At 45.9% G+C, this 15,725-nt stretch overlaps 2 protein-coding genes across 4 annotated transcripts; one reads left to right on the forward strand and one right to left on the reverse strand.

The window, feature by feature from the left end:
• Positions 1 to 1,562: 1,562 nt before the first annotated feature.
• Positions 1,563 to 9,658, forward strand: tnfaip8l2b (tumor necrosis factor, alpha-induced protein 8-like 2b). 2 transcript variants are annotated; one of them, XM_035607761.2, is made up of 3 exons: positions 1,563 to 1,939; positions 7,057 to 7,380; positions 8,396 to 9,658. In XM_035607761.2, exons 2-3 carry the CDS (start codon positions 7,063 to 7,065, stop codon positions 8,636 to 8,638), a joined length of 561 nt encoding a protein of 186 aa, XP_035463654.1. In that variant the 5' UTR covers positions 1,563 to 1,939; positions 7,057 to 7,062; the 3' UTR covers positions 8,639 to 9,658. The 2 variants fall into 2 exon arrangements, with proteins under 2 accessions (XP_035463654.1, XP_035463655.1); XM_035607762.2 differs by lacking the exon at positions 1,563 to 1,939 and adding an exon at positions 6,532 to 6,895.
• Positions 9,659 to 10,110: 452 nt separating this feature from the next.
• lysmd1 (LysM, putative peptidoglycan-binding, domain containing 1) lies at positions 10,111 to 15,540 on the reverse strand. 2 transcript variants are annotated; one of them, XM_035607760.2, is made up of 3 exons: positions 14,991 to 15,540; positions 13,803 to 14,122; positions 10,111 to 10,633 (listed from the first exon to the last, which is right to left on the reverse strand). In XM_035607760.2, exons 1-3 carry the CDS (start codon positions 15,174 to 15,176, stop codon positions 10,462 to 10,464), a joined length of 678 nt encoding a protein of 225 aa, XP_035463653.1. In that variant the 5' UTR covers positions 15,177 to 15,540; the 3' UTR covers positions 10,111 to 10,461. The 2 variants fall into 2 exon arrangements, with proteins under 2 accessions (XP_035463653.1, XP_047190822.1); XM_047334866.1 differs by having other exon boundaries at positions 15,004 to 15,137.
• Positions 15,541 to 15,725: the final 185 nt, after the last annotated feature.

A 15,725-nucleotide genomic window follows, 5' to 3' on the forward strand; every position in this document is an offset into this window, starting at 1 on the left:
ATTACACGATAAAGAGGAAGCTATCAGGAAACCGCTTAAGCACTACTTCCTGTATGTTGCCACGGCGACGGACCCTCTTTTTTTCCCCTGCAGTTTCAAAGTCTACCATGACTTTACTCAAGCTGATTTCTTGCAACAAGGGGCGGGGTGGGGGCAGGTGTGTGTGTGTGTGTGTGTGTGTGTGTGTGTGTGTGTGTGTGTGTGTGTGTGTGCGTCTCCACTGCACTCTGGTGGGCCGATGTCCTGTGCAGGCACACCTTTAGTCCAGCCAGGTCTGACCTTTGACCCACCATCTGACAACAATTAACGTTCACGAGCACTCGGGGGGGGGGGGGGGGGGGGGGGGGGGGGGGTACAGCCAGCAGCTGCTCTCCATTCAGATAAACACACGGCTTTGGAATCGGGGAAAAAAAACACTTCCTGGTTCTCAATGAATCATCGAATTCATGACTCGAGTCTGGCCGACATGTTTGCTGCAGCGGCCCAGTTGTTATGATATTGGTTACTCCGGGTTATTATCCTACATTACGCTTGTTTTTATATTTCACTCACTCACTCACAGCTTAGACCTTTGGAGGGCTGACAGGTTTTTATGGCAACCGGCTCAAACAAAGCTTAATTCAATAACTGGATATTGGCCTTTGTTTTTTTATTATCTTATACGTGGACTACAGTACAATCAGAGGGGAATTACTTTATGGAGTGTATTTTCTCACCGTGATAAATTATTTATCAAGGACAAACTGCGACAAATGACACCTCTGTCATGTCCAGCGGGGCAGATTTAGTCAGTGCGATCAAGTTTGACATTTCAACAAGAACAACAACTAAAAAGGAGTTGAAATTAAGTAGGATCTTTCTTTTTTTCCACCAAGATTTAAAAACGTGAAAGTGGTGCAAACGCATTGTTGTAACTTTACAGCCACAGGCTGAACATTCAAAGTGCAATATAGTTTTACAGGCAGATACGAGAGGCAGATAACACACACACACACACACACACACAGACACAGCACCGACGGTATTGATATTTATGTCCATAAACTCTAAACCAACGCAGGTTGGTGAACGTGTTTCGTTTTCAGTTCAACTTTGAACACGTGCGTCTCAGACCGAGACACACTACTGGACAGCGATTGTTTTTGACTCCACCCTCGAATGACACACACGCACGCACACACGCACACACACACGCACACACACACACACACACACACACACACACACACACACACACGGGGGAAGGTGACAGTGTGCTCGGCGGCACTGACAGGAGCGGCATTCCAGCGCAGGTGAACAACAAAAAGGGGGTTAAGCCGCTCCCCTTTCAACTGGCTGCATCCCTGGATTACTGCTAAATTCTTTCTGGGGTTTTCACTTGTCAGAACAAGCAGAGGCAGAACGTCAGCAATACACACAGAGAGAGAGGGGGAGAGAGAGAGAGATTCAAAAGGGGAGTCAGAGAGTGATGAGTGAGGGCAAGAGAGGAATACACTGGTTTCGAAGAGTTTGAATTTGACATTCGGAGGCAAACGCAAGAGAGAGAGAGAGAGAGAGAGAGAGAGAGACTGAGAGAGAGAAAGAGAGAGAGAGTGTGTGTGTGTGTGTGTGTGTGAGTGAGACGCACACACACAGGCTGAGGGGTGTGTCATAGCAACTTAGTTCCTCAAGGAAGTACAACTCAACACTATCTCGAGACGGTGTGGTTAGTGAGCGAGGCGCTGCGGGAGGGCCGTTTCTCCCGGGTTCTGGTTCCGCTCGCGGTGAAGATGGAGGGATCTCGTTAAAGTCGTCCGGCCGGTGCTGTCAAACACACAGAGAGGAAGAGAGAGGGAGAGAGAGACAGAGAGAGAGAGAGAGATCTGACAGAGAAGAGGAGGGAGGAGGACCCACATCACACACACACACACAGACAGACACACACAGGCCAAAAAGAAAGGTAAGACCCTTCTGTCTCGTTCATGTGCCAGTAAGCGGATCCTCCGGGGCCCAGATTAGTGTTGTCTCCTGTTGTGCTTTAGTCGAGTATTTCTCGTTGGCGCCCGGCAACGGCGGACTCTGAGGGATGATTGGAACAAAAATTTGTGTCGACTCTCTTCCACTTCCCCATCTTGGGGGGGGGCCCGAGTTGGGAGATGTGCATGTACGCTCGCGGTCATGCTGGAACAAGCGCGGTGACACGCGCAGATGTGGAGCTCGCAGCATTTTTTTTGCGCTTGCACAGGCCAAGTTGCTCAACCCCAATCTCCAGGCGGGGGGGGACTCTCTCCCCGGCCTGCCGTCGAACCGGAAGCCCGAGCCAGAAGACGGCGAAGGGTTGAGACGGTTGCTCTCGCTTGTGCTGCAGCGCTTTGCGGGCCTGATGACACCCCCCCCCCACCCCGGTTTCGCTTCCCCCGTCGAGGCACCGCGGACGGGTGGCAGCGCCCGGGAAACGGCAGCTCAGAAGAGTTGTGCAATGTCGACAGAGAAAATAAACCCGCAATATGTTCTATTGCGGGATTTCAAAATGTCTCCATTGACCTATAATCAAAAAAAAATGACCAAAAAAGATTGGTTGAATGAAGAAGGTACTTGGTGAAATGAATATGACGCCAACTTTGAGATGCACAAGGAGTGCAACACACAACCTGGAAAGATCTCAACTGTGAAGAAGGGCTTCAGGAAATCCCCCTCTCCCGCGCCCCGTGAGAGGTTATGACTCGTGTCGCGTACTCAAGGACACAAATTCGCCATAAAAGCTCGTTACGTTCTTTGATTGGCGAAAGAAACGCACAAGAACTTTGACTCAGAAATGTGCGCAAGTTCCTACATGCACACCAACACTGAGGCTGGAGTCATCTGAGGAATGCTAAATATTTACCTCTCCTGCCTGCATGCATCCACCGATCAGCTCCCTCTCTCCGTCCCGTCTCTGGCTGTCCATTGGGCGAACATTGCCCAATGGACAGCCATTGGGCAATCGACCACGATTTTGATCGTGGTCGATCTAACGAGAGCGCACGGGTGCCCTCTCCAGAAGGAGCAAACAAACCATTTCAAAGTTCGATGCGGTCAGCAACAAAACGGACATTCAGAGGGGCCTCTCCAGTCCATCCGGACCAGAAAATGGATGCTCAACACTGAAAGAGCCCTCGATTTGACCGACTGTAAGACGTCCATTACGCCCCCCAAAAAAACTCCCAATAGATCTACATTAAATAAACAGCCGCGTGCGGTTCTTCTGGCTGACGACTGGCCCACTGTGCACGTCCCTCAAATCCCCGTCGGGTTTTTTTTAGCGAATAAATGAGACAGAAGCACGGATCTGAAATAGCTATCCCGCCGCTCCACTTCCATTATCGCCATTAAGGGAAATTAATCTAATGAACGCTCTTAAATTCCCAACGGGGAACCCGGCGCTTTCGCGACAAAGCCTTTGGAAATGTCACACTTGTTCCAAATGAATGGCTGAGCGTGTGGAACAGAGCCGAATCAGATATCCAGTAGAAATCTTGCAGCTGGGACTGGGGGTGCATGGGTGCAGTCACAGCAAAGTGCCGCCTATGTGCGTGATGTGATCATTAACGCGCCTGAACCACTTTTTTCCTTTATACGCGGAGTCATTAGCTCAAAGTGCAGACTGAAGAATCACTAAAGCATCGGGACAATGGGAATACCGTCATTTCAAATAAGCGCAAACGGCCGTGAAAGTCACACATCAGACACTTAACTGAGAGTTTACGGGCGGTATGCTGTTGCTGACGCACAGGATCTTTCAGTGGATGTTCTCTACCGTGAAAAAAAAATTCTGACGCTCCCCCTCCCCCTCCCCCACACGCCTGCTTTGACACTGCGGCTGTTTCCAGACACCACTCCGACTGACCCGTCCGGACGTCCTGGGGAGTTTTGACGTTCACACGCGAAGAACGCAACGTTCTGTGGCTTCCGGGCAGAGCAGTCTCCGGGAATGTTCCGGCTGTATCCTCCCATGGGCTCACTCGGACAGCGGGCTGGCGGGAAAGGTTCTGGACTATGTCCGGAGCGACGGTGGCCGTCTCGCATACAGCCCCTTCTGGTCCGAAAGCACCTTATGCCACTTTGGCGACTTGGCACGATCTGCCTAATGGCTGATGGTCGCAGATTTAATTGCCAGAATGGGGCCCAGCAAGTTCAATAGTAAAGTCGAACTGTGGATCAGTAAAAATGACTGAGAAGAAGTCATTAAAAGCCACTGGACTATCTCCAGTATTCGGGAAACTAGGACACTTCTAAAGAGTTTGGTGTATTTGTTCCGGCGGTTCCGGAGGCCGGGATCATGAGGAACGTCCACCGTTCAGGCTGTGTGTCAGTCCAGCGAGCGGGACCACGCGCGCCCGAGCTCCAGGCCGACGGATTGCTGGGCTTCGTTTCCCTCCACGTGAAACGCCGAGCGCGCGAAACGGCCGCAGAGGGCGCTGCCGCGCGGCAAAAGTGACACGGCGCCGCTCGCGGTTTCGCTCGCCGCCTCTTGTCTTGGCCCGCAAGTGATGCAATCTGTGCACAGCAGGCACGGGCCTGCCTCAGCTATGCAGCCTACCTGCTCCTCTCAAATGCTTGTCCGCACAAGCCACACGGGTGGGATTCAGTGCAAAAAAACCCGTTTCGCTGAAAAACGCTCAGTAAGCGCTCTTTCAACGGGGGAGTGTGTAAAAAAAGACACGGCAAATAACACCGGGAGTCTCCGTGGCACTGATGCATGTTAAAGACACCGTATGTCTCACTGTAGTAAATAATCTGGATTAGGTTGAGGTGTTGTGGTATTGGAGACATGAATCCCTCAAGCGTGAGTTCAGTGTTCTACAAGTAAAAGTATCCGTTTCGTCCATGAAAAGTCATATTGCTCCGATCCTTTCTATGTCGTTGGGATGATGCGGGGATTTAACCTCCCTGTGCTTGGCCAGCGCTGACGTTCGCTTTTTTTTCCTCTTTTAACAATCATCTCCGGGTCTAGCTGCTTTCCTGTTAGAGATTACGGAGAAATTAAACTCAATTAAAAAGGAGTTCCTTAAATCTGCTTCGACAACCGAAGATAAACGGTGGGTTTGGTAGTCCTGTCGTCGTGTGCTGTATTGCGTGATGATGATGGCGTCCCGGAGGGGTCGTGTTCTCTGTGATGGATGCTAGATGTGGTTGAAAATCCCAGTGGGGACAATAAAAGCCTCTGGGGAGTCTCCTCCCTGGTACTTTTCCCTCTCGGCATCATATGTGCATGTCAGATACAAAAACAAACACTGCAGCTAACCTCACATGAGAAGCAGGGCTTCTGATTGGGTGTTGTCGATTTAGCACTGTGGGGATATCGATTTCATTTTTCAATAACAGTTTAAACTCAAATTATTAATATTGGCGACGGCCAAATGTGCTTCGATGACGAGGTGTGACGACGATCCGGAGGTTAGAGGGCGGCATAGACGACTGGGGAGTCGCCGGTTGAAATCCCCCGATGGTCTGGGTGTTACCCCCACCCAGCCTCCACAACAACAAACGGTTTGCCCTTGAACACAGCACTCGACCTCCGACCTAGGCTCCACTGGAGCTCCTCGGTGTCTGGCGGCACAAAGAATGAAGCTGTGCCGAATGGCAAGGTGTGAAAGCGCCCTTCTCTTAAAGGTTAAAGACCTCCTTTTCTTTTTAAAAATTCGAACACGCACTCATTTCACATTTAGCACCTTTGTTGTGGAGAAAATGAAGCCGATGCTGATGCGCGATGATTTGCTGTGACCTGGTGTCCGGTGTGGGCAGCGACGGGGACAAAAAGCAAGAGTTGTTCAGGGGTTTAATTGCTTTTCGTATCCGAGGATCAGGTGCAGTTTACAGGGGGCCTGTACGACGAAGCGAGTTGAACATATCCAGGGTCTGTTTTTTCGTTGTCTGGATTGACTTAACCTAACACTGACCATCCTGATGACCTGTACTACGAAGCTGGATAGCAGCTGTCCTCAGTCGACCCCGGGTTTTCCTTTCCGTTGCCCAGGGCATTTGCAAGCGCCGTCGTCAGAACCTTAAGTTAAGTTTTTCACATGATGCGAAAAAGATGCGCTGAGACGCGCAGGCCGATTTGGTTTAAGCAACATGTAAAAGTGACATTCCACAAAGTGAAATGAAAATATAATATAATCAAACAACTAAAATAAAAAAAAGACTTACACCTGTGGAAAATATCTGACCCGAAATCCAATAATTATGGACGTTATCTTACATTACATGAAGCCTTTTCCTTCTTCTATCGGGAAAATGCTTAATGTAGGATACCGTCCATAATTATAGGATTTCGGACGAAGCATATCTCAGAGAAATGTGGTGATTATTGATCGCTGCTTTAGCACATTAAGTGACGTTAAGCCCTTTCACGTCAAACTATGATCATGGATCAAGGATCATCGTTCTAATATACAAGATCGTATCTAGTTTTAGTTACTATTTATTTCCACAATCTCCTTGTGTTGTTCCGAGCTGCAAAAGAATCTGACGGGACTCAAATCATCTTTATTAAATTCAAATTAAGCTCTAATGTTAATGTGTCTATGTATTTATTTGGTGTGATTATCGTTCCCTCTGTTTATTACAAGTAGTAGTAGAGTGGACACATGAAAAGTCTGGAACAGCAACATGATTCCACTCGTTCATAAATATCTGCTGCGCTTTATTATTTGTCACGTTACTGCTTTGATCCTGACAGGATCCTGTGAATGATGACGCTTCCAGTTTCCAGTGATCTGATAGGTTAGTAGTGGGGCTGTTGACAGGTTTCGATCTCGTATCAGGAACATAACCTGCTCCTGAGCAGGTTAGCCGTTCAGCATGAGTTACCATGTTGATTTATGCCGATAAGAAGAGAACCGGCTTCGTAGGACGGAAAACCCAGAGTTAAAGTGTAGGGAATCTCGATAACCACAAATCCTGCTTCGTAGTACAGGCCCCTGATGTCCTGTTGAATGATTTATGGACACAATGTCCTTATGTTTTAGCATTCACCACTGTTGGAAACCACTGTTTTAATCACCCTGCGCCCTTTGCCCTCCGTTGACATTTCAGCCAACCATGGACGCCTTCAGCTCCAAGGACATGGCCATGAAGGCCCAGAAGAAGATCCTCAGCTCCATGGCCAGCAAGAGCTCTGTGCAAATGTTCATCGACGACACCACCAGCGAGATCCTGGACGATCTGTACCGCATCTCCAAAGAGTACTCGGGAAACAAGTCGGAAGCTCAGAAGGTGATCAAAAACCTCATCAAGATCGCGGTGAAGATGGGCGTGCTGTTCAGAAACAACCGCTTCAGCACCGAGGAGCTGGGAGTGGCCCAGGAGTTTAAGAAGAAGCTGCATCAAGGGGCGATGACGGCCATCAGCTTCTACGAGGTACGTTTTCACATATGAGCTCCGTAATAGAGAAGGACATGTGCAACCTTTCATGAAGCCAGATGTTGGCTTAAGCAATTTGAAACGTATGTAATTAACTGTCAAAAATATTTCCAATTTAATACGGTAAAATAAATATTAGAAGATTTAGAATCGCATACCTCCGCCAAGGCCCAACAGTCTTCTCGCGCAACTACATTGGATTTTTCGCGAGATCCGGATTTTTATTTGCATCACATCAAATTGCCCACACTCAGAGACATCAGTCCCCTGAATATGCCTGATTGTTTTCATTAAGCTTCATGAATTATAGCCTGGGAAATCAGTAAAAATTCCCCCCCCCCAAAAAAAGATAAGAAAAGTTGCAATGTTGAAGTAGAAACACTTCTGGATCCAAACCAAAACATTATAGGATTTTTCTTCTCACCTTCTCCAGTGAAGGGGCGTGACATTTCCTATATATTTTGAAATCGGTTAACCAAATCACAACAGACTGGGCCAGCTGGCCAATCCGAGCAGACTGGGGTTTGTAGGGAGGGCGGAGCTAAAAGAAATCCAGGCGTTTGAGAACGAGAGTAAAAAGAGGAGCTGCAGGAATGGGCAGTATGAGAACACTGATGCCTTTTCTGAACATTAGAAGCATGTTAACTTTTTCAAGTGGTAACACAAATTAAAAGTATGAACCTGAATATGAGCACAATATGTCACCTTTAAATAGCTTTATTGCATTAGTTGCAAGGAAGGTCGTCATTACATGATGAAACTTTACTAACTAGAAATTGCAAGAACATTGAACGGGTTCTTTCTTGGCCAATGTCTCATCTTTCCACCGAGTTTTGTATAAATCTGTTCAGTAGTTTCTGCGTAATCCTGCTGATAAAGAAACAACCCGACCGAGGTGAAAACCTTACTTCAGTATATAATTGATTTTACGTGTATCGACAATCACGAGATGATGTAAAATGTCACACTCGAGTCAATCTCCTAACAAAAAGGTGTTTCCTCACCGACGCAGGTGGACTTCACCTTCGACAAGGCAGTGATGGAAGAGCTGCTGACAAACTGCAGGGACCTGCTGCTGAAGCTGGTCAACACCCACCTCACCCCTAAATCGCACGGTCGCATCAACCACGTCTTCAACCATTACTCTGACCCGGAGCTCCTGACCAAGCTGTACGACCCCAGTGGCCCCTTTCGACCCCACCTCACCAGGATCTGCAAGGGACTAAACAAACTTGTGGACGAGGGCACGATATGACAGAGACAACAGGCGTCGGTCGGACACTGGGAGCGCTACAGGCGGACTCACCTTGAGACTCTGAACTGCTGGACAAAACCGGTCTGAAGCTGCCGCTGAGGACCGGCGACGTAAGACGAGTTACGTCAGAACAAAATCTGCTGTACCATCAAAGAACATGTGGGATAAAAATGAGAGGTGGTTCAGTCATTCCTTTTTTTTTTAAGTTTAAAGGTGATATATATCCACAGACAACTTGAATATAAAATCTTTTACAGTTTTTTTTTTTAGATGATGAAACGTCATCTGATTTTTGATATTTTAAAAGTTACTACTGATATTGTTATGCATTGCGGAGAGGAGGAGTGAAAACAGCTGGACAGAGTGCATAAAGAAAACAAGTCAGGGAACATTGCCACTGTAGTGCAGCACTGCCATCTGGTGGTCAAAGTGATGCAACGCAACGTACTGTTCAGTTTCTTTACTCGGGCGTCCAGAAGACAGTGCAGCCAATAATACAGCAGATAACCTCACAGTGGACGATAACTCCCAGCGTTACTCTGCAGTTACAAGCATCACTGCTCTCACAGGGTGTTGACGGCACGAGCTTCAGTCCAAATCCCATAATTCATGTTTTCCTGAATAATGTGTTGCAGTCATTGACCGAGATTAAGGCGGTTGTTATTCTTCGGTTTTCCATGACAAAAACATTTGATTTTCAACATCCTGAACGGACATTCCACCTCATGTAACAGTCAAATGTTGTAATTTAGTGTTTTACTGCACATACATAGGATTATCCTATTGCTTAAGCAATAACGTGGAGAGAAGTCAAGGTACAAAAAAGCGAACAGGACGTTTTTGAAAGATGAAGAGGTCATGACAGACTGCAGTTTCCAACCGAGCCCAAACATTTAAACGACTAAATAAAGTTAGATCTGAACCAAAACAGGGGATCAACACTTTTGTCTTTAAGAAGAAAATATAAAAAGTGAATCAAAAACTTTTCCATGAATAAAAAACATTTCTGCTGTGAAAATATGTTCTGGATAATATTGTCCTTTTTTAAACTTTGGTTAGTTTGTAATTTCAGTTCTTCAGTAGTGACAGACAAAGATCCATTTATGTTTAAATTTTGTGCTCCCAGTTTTAGTGCACTTTTCATTGCTAAAAACAATCTACACATATGTCTATATGTATACATATACACGCATACGTATACATACACACACATACACATATATGCACAGGAATGTGTTAATATTCCTATATCAGCATTATGTATTAGCTCTCTCTCCAATATATATATATATATATATATATATATATATATATATATATATATCGAGATTGACTCGAGTGGGATATATAGTGGGAAACCTTGGGACATCTTTGCATTATGAGGCTGAGAGGTAGAATTACACACAACCACGCGCTGAGTTGACCATGTGAGCAGTCATATGGTCAAACCAACATGTGACTGTTAACGCTCATTTTTAACATTTCATGCTTTTATTTTCTGCGTGTGAGAACAAGCACTGTTTAAAAAAATAAAAAAAACAAATATATATAGAAAACCCAAAACACAGCTATGGGCCATATGAAGATTTTCATGACCTATATATCAACAAATAAATAGGGCTACAGTGAAGCAATATTCACTTACAAAGACATGTTAATAGACAGTGTGATTCTATATTATACCCCAGTATGAAATGGAATTTTAAGCTCTGAAGTCCACACAGCAGCGGGGATCATGAGGAATCTATCCTTTCATCTGTGATGTATTGTCCCGGGAGCTAAATCCAGTGACTATGGTTTTCTTTGACGATCAAAGAAATGCATCACAGCTCGAAGATGTCATCTTCCCTGTCCCTCACATTCATGGTGAGTTTGGTGATGGTGAGGGGCACGGCCCTGTGAGCGGCCTCCCGCTGCTGCTGCCCTGTAGAGGACCTGGGAAGAGGCCGCCAGCCTGACGCGCCCCTGGTGCAAGCTGCTTCCAGGGCAGCGACCCTGTAAAGAGCAAACAGATGAGAAGCTGCAGTGAAGTCGGACATCACAGTCGGCGTTCATGTGCGGCCGCTCCTTGCTTCTAGGGAATGAGATCAAACCAGCATCTTATGAAATACAGTCACATATAACTGAGAAAAACTGAATCAGGAGGAATAAGCATTGCCCCACAAAAAGTGTTTCTGCAATGTTAACGGCATGAGGACAGAATATCTCAAGAGACACAGTTTCCAGGTAAGCTCGTTGACCACAACAAAGAAGATTTCTGCAACGCTATGCAAATACCCACTTTTATTATACCTACAATTGTCCATAACCATACCTACAATTGTCCATAACCAGAACCAACTGGTTTGTCTTTTTGAGGACGTAAAAAATAAACAAATGGTAAAAATTGTATAAGCAGCGCCTGACCAATATGAATTTGAGGGGGCAGATGCCCCGACATTAAGAAGTTTTTAAAAATTCCGATACCAATATATTCGGCGTTATTACATTTGAAAAACTATTTGGCAATGATTCCTGAAACCTTTTTGACAGAGAAATGTAACTGAGGCTTTATATTTTACAGTTAAACTATAAACATCGTCATAAATAAAAACAAAACACAAATACAGGCAAATATAACACCTGAATTAAGAAAATATACTTTTTGAATGTAAAATGTAAATATAAATGCACATCTTTTCATGCGTCGTTTGTTCTGTAAAATAAGTTTCCATATCAAACCCTTTTGGCAAGCATTAACGCTGGTGCCGATATGTGAAAGGACGACTTTTATCAACTAACCGACAAATCGGTCGGCTCTAGATTTTAAAGCCCCTGTGAGTAATCTTTGTACTTTTCTGGCTGCATCTGGTGGTAAAGTTGCAAACCGCAAGCAACTGAGCGACCGGCGTCGGAAATTTATGGCGGCACGCTGCTGATTCCATTTCCGGTTTCCATCAGCGCCGGAAATTCAACACCAATGTGACTTCTTCTGGACCATTTTGTGCAACAACCGCATTCAACACGACGTAGCAAAGATGGAGACTCACACGGAGGTCGGGTCCACCTCGTGTTACTATATTTAAGTCATTCAAAGTTGACGAAAAAAACATTGTGATTATACATATATGAACAAAAAGTTATGGACAATATATTCAGTTTCTGTGAATGAATTCTTCTAAATATTACACACTGTAGCTTTAAGTATGTGAAAAATATTGACACGTACAAATGCCAAAGCGCAGCAAAGTGACAACTAAAGTGCCACGACTTCAAGGGGCAGTAAGCCCTTCTTGTAAAAAGACACTGAATATTTCCTCACGGTCCACTAGCTGTCAGGTTCTGTACCCGCTGGAAAAAAAAATTCCAGCACAGTCCTGATTGTAAATCGAAAACCAAAAAACGGTGCCGAGTGCAGTTTGTAGACATCACTCGTTGACACCTTAAGAGACGTACTGGCGGGTGGTGGTGCTGCAAACTTGCGGTTTTGGCCTAGCGGTAAGTGCGTAGGTCACCCATACCGGAGGTCACGGGTTCGCGGGCCAGCCAGGGCAGCAGAATCACAACAACAACAACAACAAAGAGAAAAACCAGTTTCCTCCAAAATGGAGGACGCACACAACAGATGACGAACAGAGTGACTGCATCTGAGCAGCCAATGTACACAAGAATGGAGCGAGAGCCCTGGGGTGTATTCCAGATAGCAGGTTATGCTAAAACTCTTGAGTTTGTTAACCCTGACGAACCTAACCTGCTCGCTTGGCAGGTTTTCTTTAAAAAAATTTAAAAAACGTAGTTTCTCCTGATCTCCTCCCTTTTCCTGAACCTGATCTGTCAGTCAAAAAACAGGGCGTCCTTTCCCCGTCAACCTGATCGATATGGAAGCAGAACTAATTCAGTAGGCTCACGTCAGAGAGGATGTTGAGACCCGTTATGCTCTCATCCCCCGATGACTGCTTAGTAGAACTTTCCCGGTTTTCTATTCATTACATATCTGAACAATATTCTACAGTCTTATTTCCATCATTTTAATATCGCGGACCAATTACTAATTCTGTGCATTGCCACGGGAGTTTTCTGTACAACATGTTTAAATAGCCACTGGCGTTTTCTTTGTTTAACATGTGGAATCTGACTAAAACCAAATGCTTTACCTATCTGCACTATATTCTTATAATTCGTTTCTACGTTTTTACGTGCCACCTGCGCACTGGACAGTGTCACTAACCATTACACCAACGCCTTAAACGACACACTGGCAAAAAAATAACATTATGTTTTGAATCAATTCACGGTTTCATTCAGTCTTACACGTTGACTAGTCGGGTAACAGTTGCCTCCCACGTCAACTGTCTCTCCTTGTCAGCTGCAGCTGTGATGCTGCACTTTCTCAGCATGTGCTCATTTTCTCCATAAGCACAAAGTCGTATCTCCAACTCTATTTTAGTATAAAGAATACACCGTATGCATAAAATCAGAGCAATCTGCTTTAAAGGTTCACAATATGCCACTTTTTAAGTTTCTCAAAAGAAAATGCATAGTCCCTGTAACATCCAAAACACATCCTGTGAAATCTCACAAGATGGGAATAACCTGCCTGTATCAATAAAAAAAAAGAAGAGTGCTTATAAATGAAATAGTATTGACTGAGTTATCTTGGTTGCACGAGTTGAGGTCGGTGGTAACTAATGATTTAGACCAATGAATTTGGTCTAAATCCAGAGCGAGTCAGGTTCGTGGGGATCGCCTTGTTGGCCGTTTGCTGTTACACTTGCGGTAAATCCGAGTGGTGTCTCGCTAAGTGTGCCCTTCCATTTGTTGTGTTCCCACGAGTATTTTACCTTGGCATGGCACATTTTGCAAACGGCATGGCTCCTCAGCTCTGTATGCCGGGGGAGCCGGTCTAACAAAAGCACGCCACGGTCAACTATCGCTAGGTTAGCAACATATGGCTGCACACTGCCATCTAACGGTCGGAGATAAACACAACACAAAATGAACCACTGCTTGCCACGAATCTTTGCACGAGAAGTAATAATTGAAAATCAATAGTGTTTTTGAGAATCCATACAGTATCACAAAACATGATATTGTGATACTCTAGTGAATAGATTTTTTCTTACACCCCTATTAGGTTCAGAGTTTGTTAAACCTGCTTCCTGGAACACACCCCGTGCACTCTTACCTTTTCTCAGCGTCCTGGCATCCTCTGACCGCGGCCTGCTTGGACTGGTTTATCAACTCATCCAGCCTTTTCAAGAAATCCACCGGCGTGAGGTCTGCCGCCCGCTGTCTGACGTCGCCGAGCTCGTTCGCGGAAGCGCTCCTGGTGCTCCTGTTGTGAGCAGGAGCACAGCCGGCATTGTCTCCTCCGCAGTCCTCTCCGGTCACATCCCCCCCGTTGGCGCAGCCATCCATGTCCGACAGCACGGGGATGGACAAAGACTTCTTCAGGAATATGGAGTCGTTGGTGTACAGCCTGTTGGCTCTTTTGATTTGCTCCATCTGCAAGAGATTGACATCGTCAGCCTTCGGCAAACTGGTCTCACTTCTAAAAAGGCTGGTTTTATATTCGTTTGGCTTGATTTGACTAAACTCACAAGAAGGACAACACTCAAATTCAATTTGTTTTTCCTTGCACTGACATTGTGATCAGGGGCCCTTTTCCCCTGAAAACACAATCATCCCGCCGGTGATGTTTTCAGTATTATGTTATTGAACTACTGAGTTTGTGCAATTATGTTGTTAAGGTTCAGACAATTCAATGAAAAGGGGGCGTGGCCTGTGTAGAAATAACACTGATGCCAAAACAAAGGAGACGCTGTGTGAGACAGCAAACGTGTGCTAGCTAGCTTAAACAAATACAAACACTATTTTTGTACATATTTTAAAACATATTTATGTTGTTTTTTGAATGTGGTTTACTTGCGTCACAACGGGGTGGAAATTTAAGAGTAGGACAAACAAAATCACATCATAAAACTTTGATCGACAGAAAGTTGCTGCTCACTTTCGATTTGCTACTGAGAATTCCCACTCAAGAGTGATGTCACTTCCTGAATGTGGATTCATGGGAATTGTAGCCCCCCCCACCCCCACAAATTAACAGGGTGGAACCCGATTTCCGGGACACACAGTTAATTATAGAATAGATAAATTCTAAATATTGTTTCCATGTATATGTATATATAATAAGACATATTTTAAATTGTTCTGTACAATAATAATGGCTTTTTTTGGCATTTATTTTTTAATTACATTGCAATTGTCAATGTGAAAAAGAATGCTTCGGGGACACCGTAAAAAGAAGTGTACGTGCAACAAAACAAAACAAACAGTTATATGCATTACTTTGATTATGTTTGATACTCACAGACACCCCGTACCTCAGCGCCAGGCCCGGCAGAGTCTCTCCGGCCTCGAGTTGGTGTTCGACGCGTCTCTGGCGAACCGGAGACAGCGGGGACCGCACCAGGCTGCCGTAGGACCTGGCGCGGCTCCCGCGGAGCAGGCCGTCGCCGTCGTCGTCGGCCGGAGGAGGCGCTGGTCCCGCGGACATTGGTCGTCGCGAGGGCACGCGGCGGTCGCGCTAACCGGACCAGACGGTGCTGGAACGCGGCTTCCGGCAGCCACGATGCTTTGGCTGACTCTGCGCCCGACTAGCAGCTTAGTTAGCCCGCCGGCTAAAGTCTTCAACTTCACCAACGCGGAAGCGCGTTGTTTTCCTCGATCGTGTCTCGCCAGTCGCCACCTCTCGGGCCCTTACCTCAGGTAGTCGCACTGACCCGCTCAGTGGCAGCTGTAACTCACCGTATCTGGCAAACAAACGCCCTCAAAGTTGCTGAGAAAAGTTGCAGTCAGCTGGTTCCTGCCATATGTTGCCATGGCTGCCGTGTTCAGGAGCTGCCGCGTTCAAGACCATCGGAATAAACTGTGCAGCAGCATCAACATCGTCGTCGTCGTCGTCGTCGTCGTCTTCTTCTTCTTCTTCTTCTTCTTCTTGAGTTTTTTGCCGGTCGGGTGGTTGGGTCCTGGAATACGGTCTCCTCAATGTCCCATTGATTTACTCAATCCTATTTACAATAAAATGAGTCACATGTTCAAAAAC

The sequence above is a fragment of the Scophthalmus maximus genome, chromosome 10 (assembly GCF_022379125.1).
Source record: "Scophthalmus maximus strain ysfricsl-2021 chromosome 10, ASM2237912v1, whole genome shotgun sequence".
NCBI lineage: Eukaryota > Metazoa > Chordata > Actinopteri > Pleuronectiformes > Scophthalmidae > Scophthalmus > Scophthalmus maximus.

Coding starts and splice junctions, on each gene's coding strand:
- lysmd1 (XM_035607760.2), bottom strand. CDS start 15,176: ATGTCCGCGGGACCAGCGCCTCCTCCGGCCGACGACGACGGCGACGGC. Junction 14,123..14,990: donor CGCTGAGGTACGGGGTGTCT/GTGAGTATCAAA, acceptor AATCTCTTGCAG/ATGGAGCAAATCAAAAGAGC. Junction 10,634..13,802: donor TGCCAGGACGCTGAGAAAAG/GTAAGAGTGCAC, acceptor TGCTCTTTACAG/GGTCGCTGCCCTGGAAGCAG.
- tnfaip8l2b (XM_035607761.2), top strand. CDS start 7,063: ATGGACGCCTTCAGCTCCAAGGACATGGCCATGAAGGCCCAGAAGAAG. Junction 7,381..8,395: donor CGGCCATCAGCTTCTACGAG/GTACGTTTTCAC, acceptor TCACCGACGCAG/GTGGACTTCACCTTCGACAA.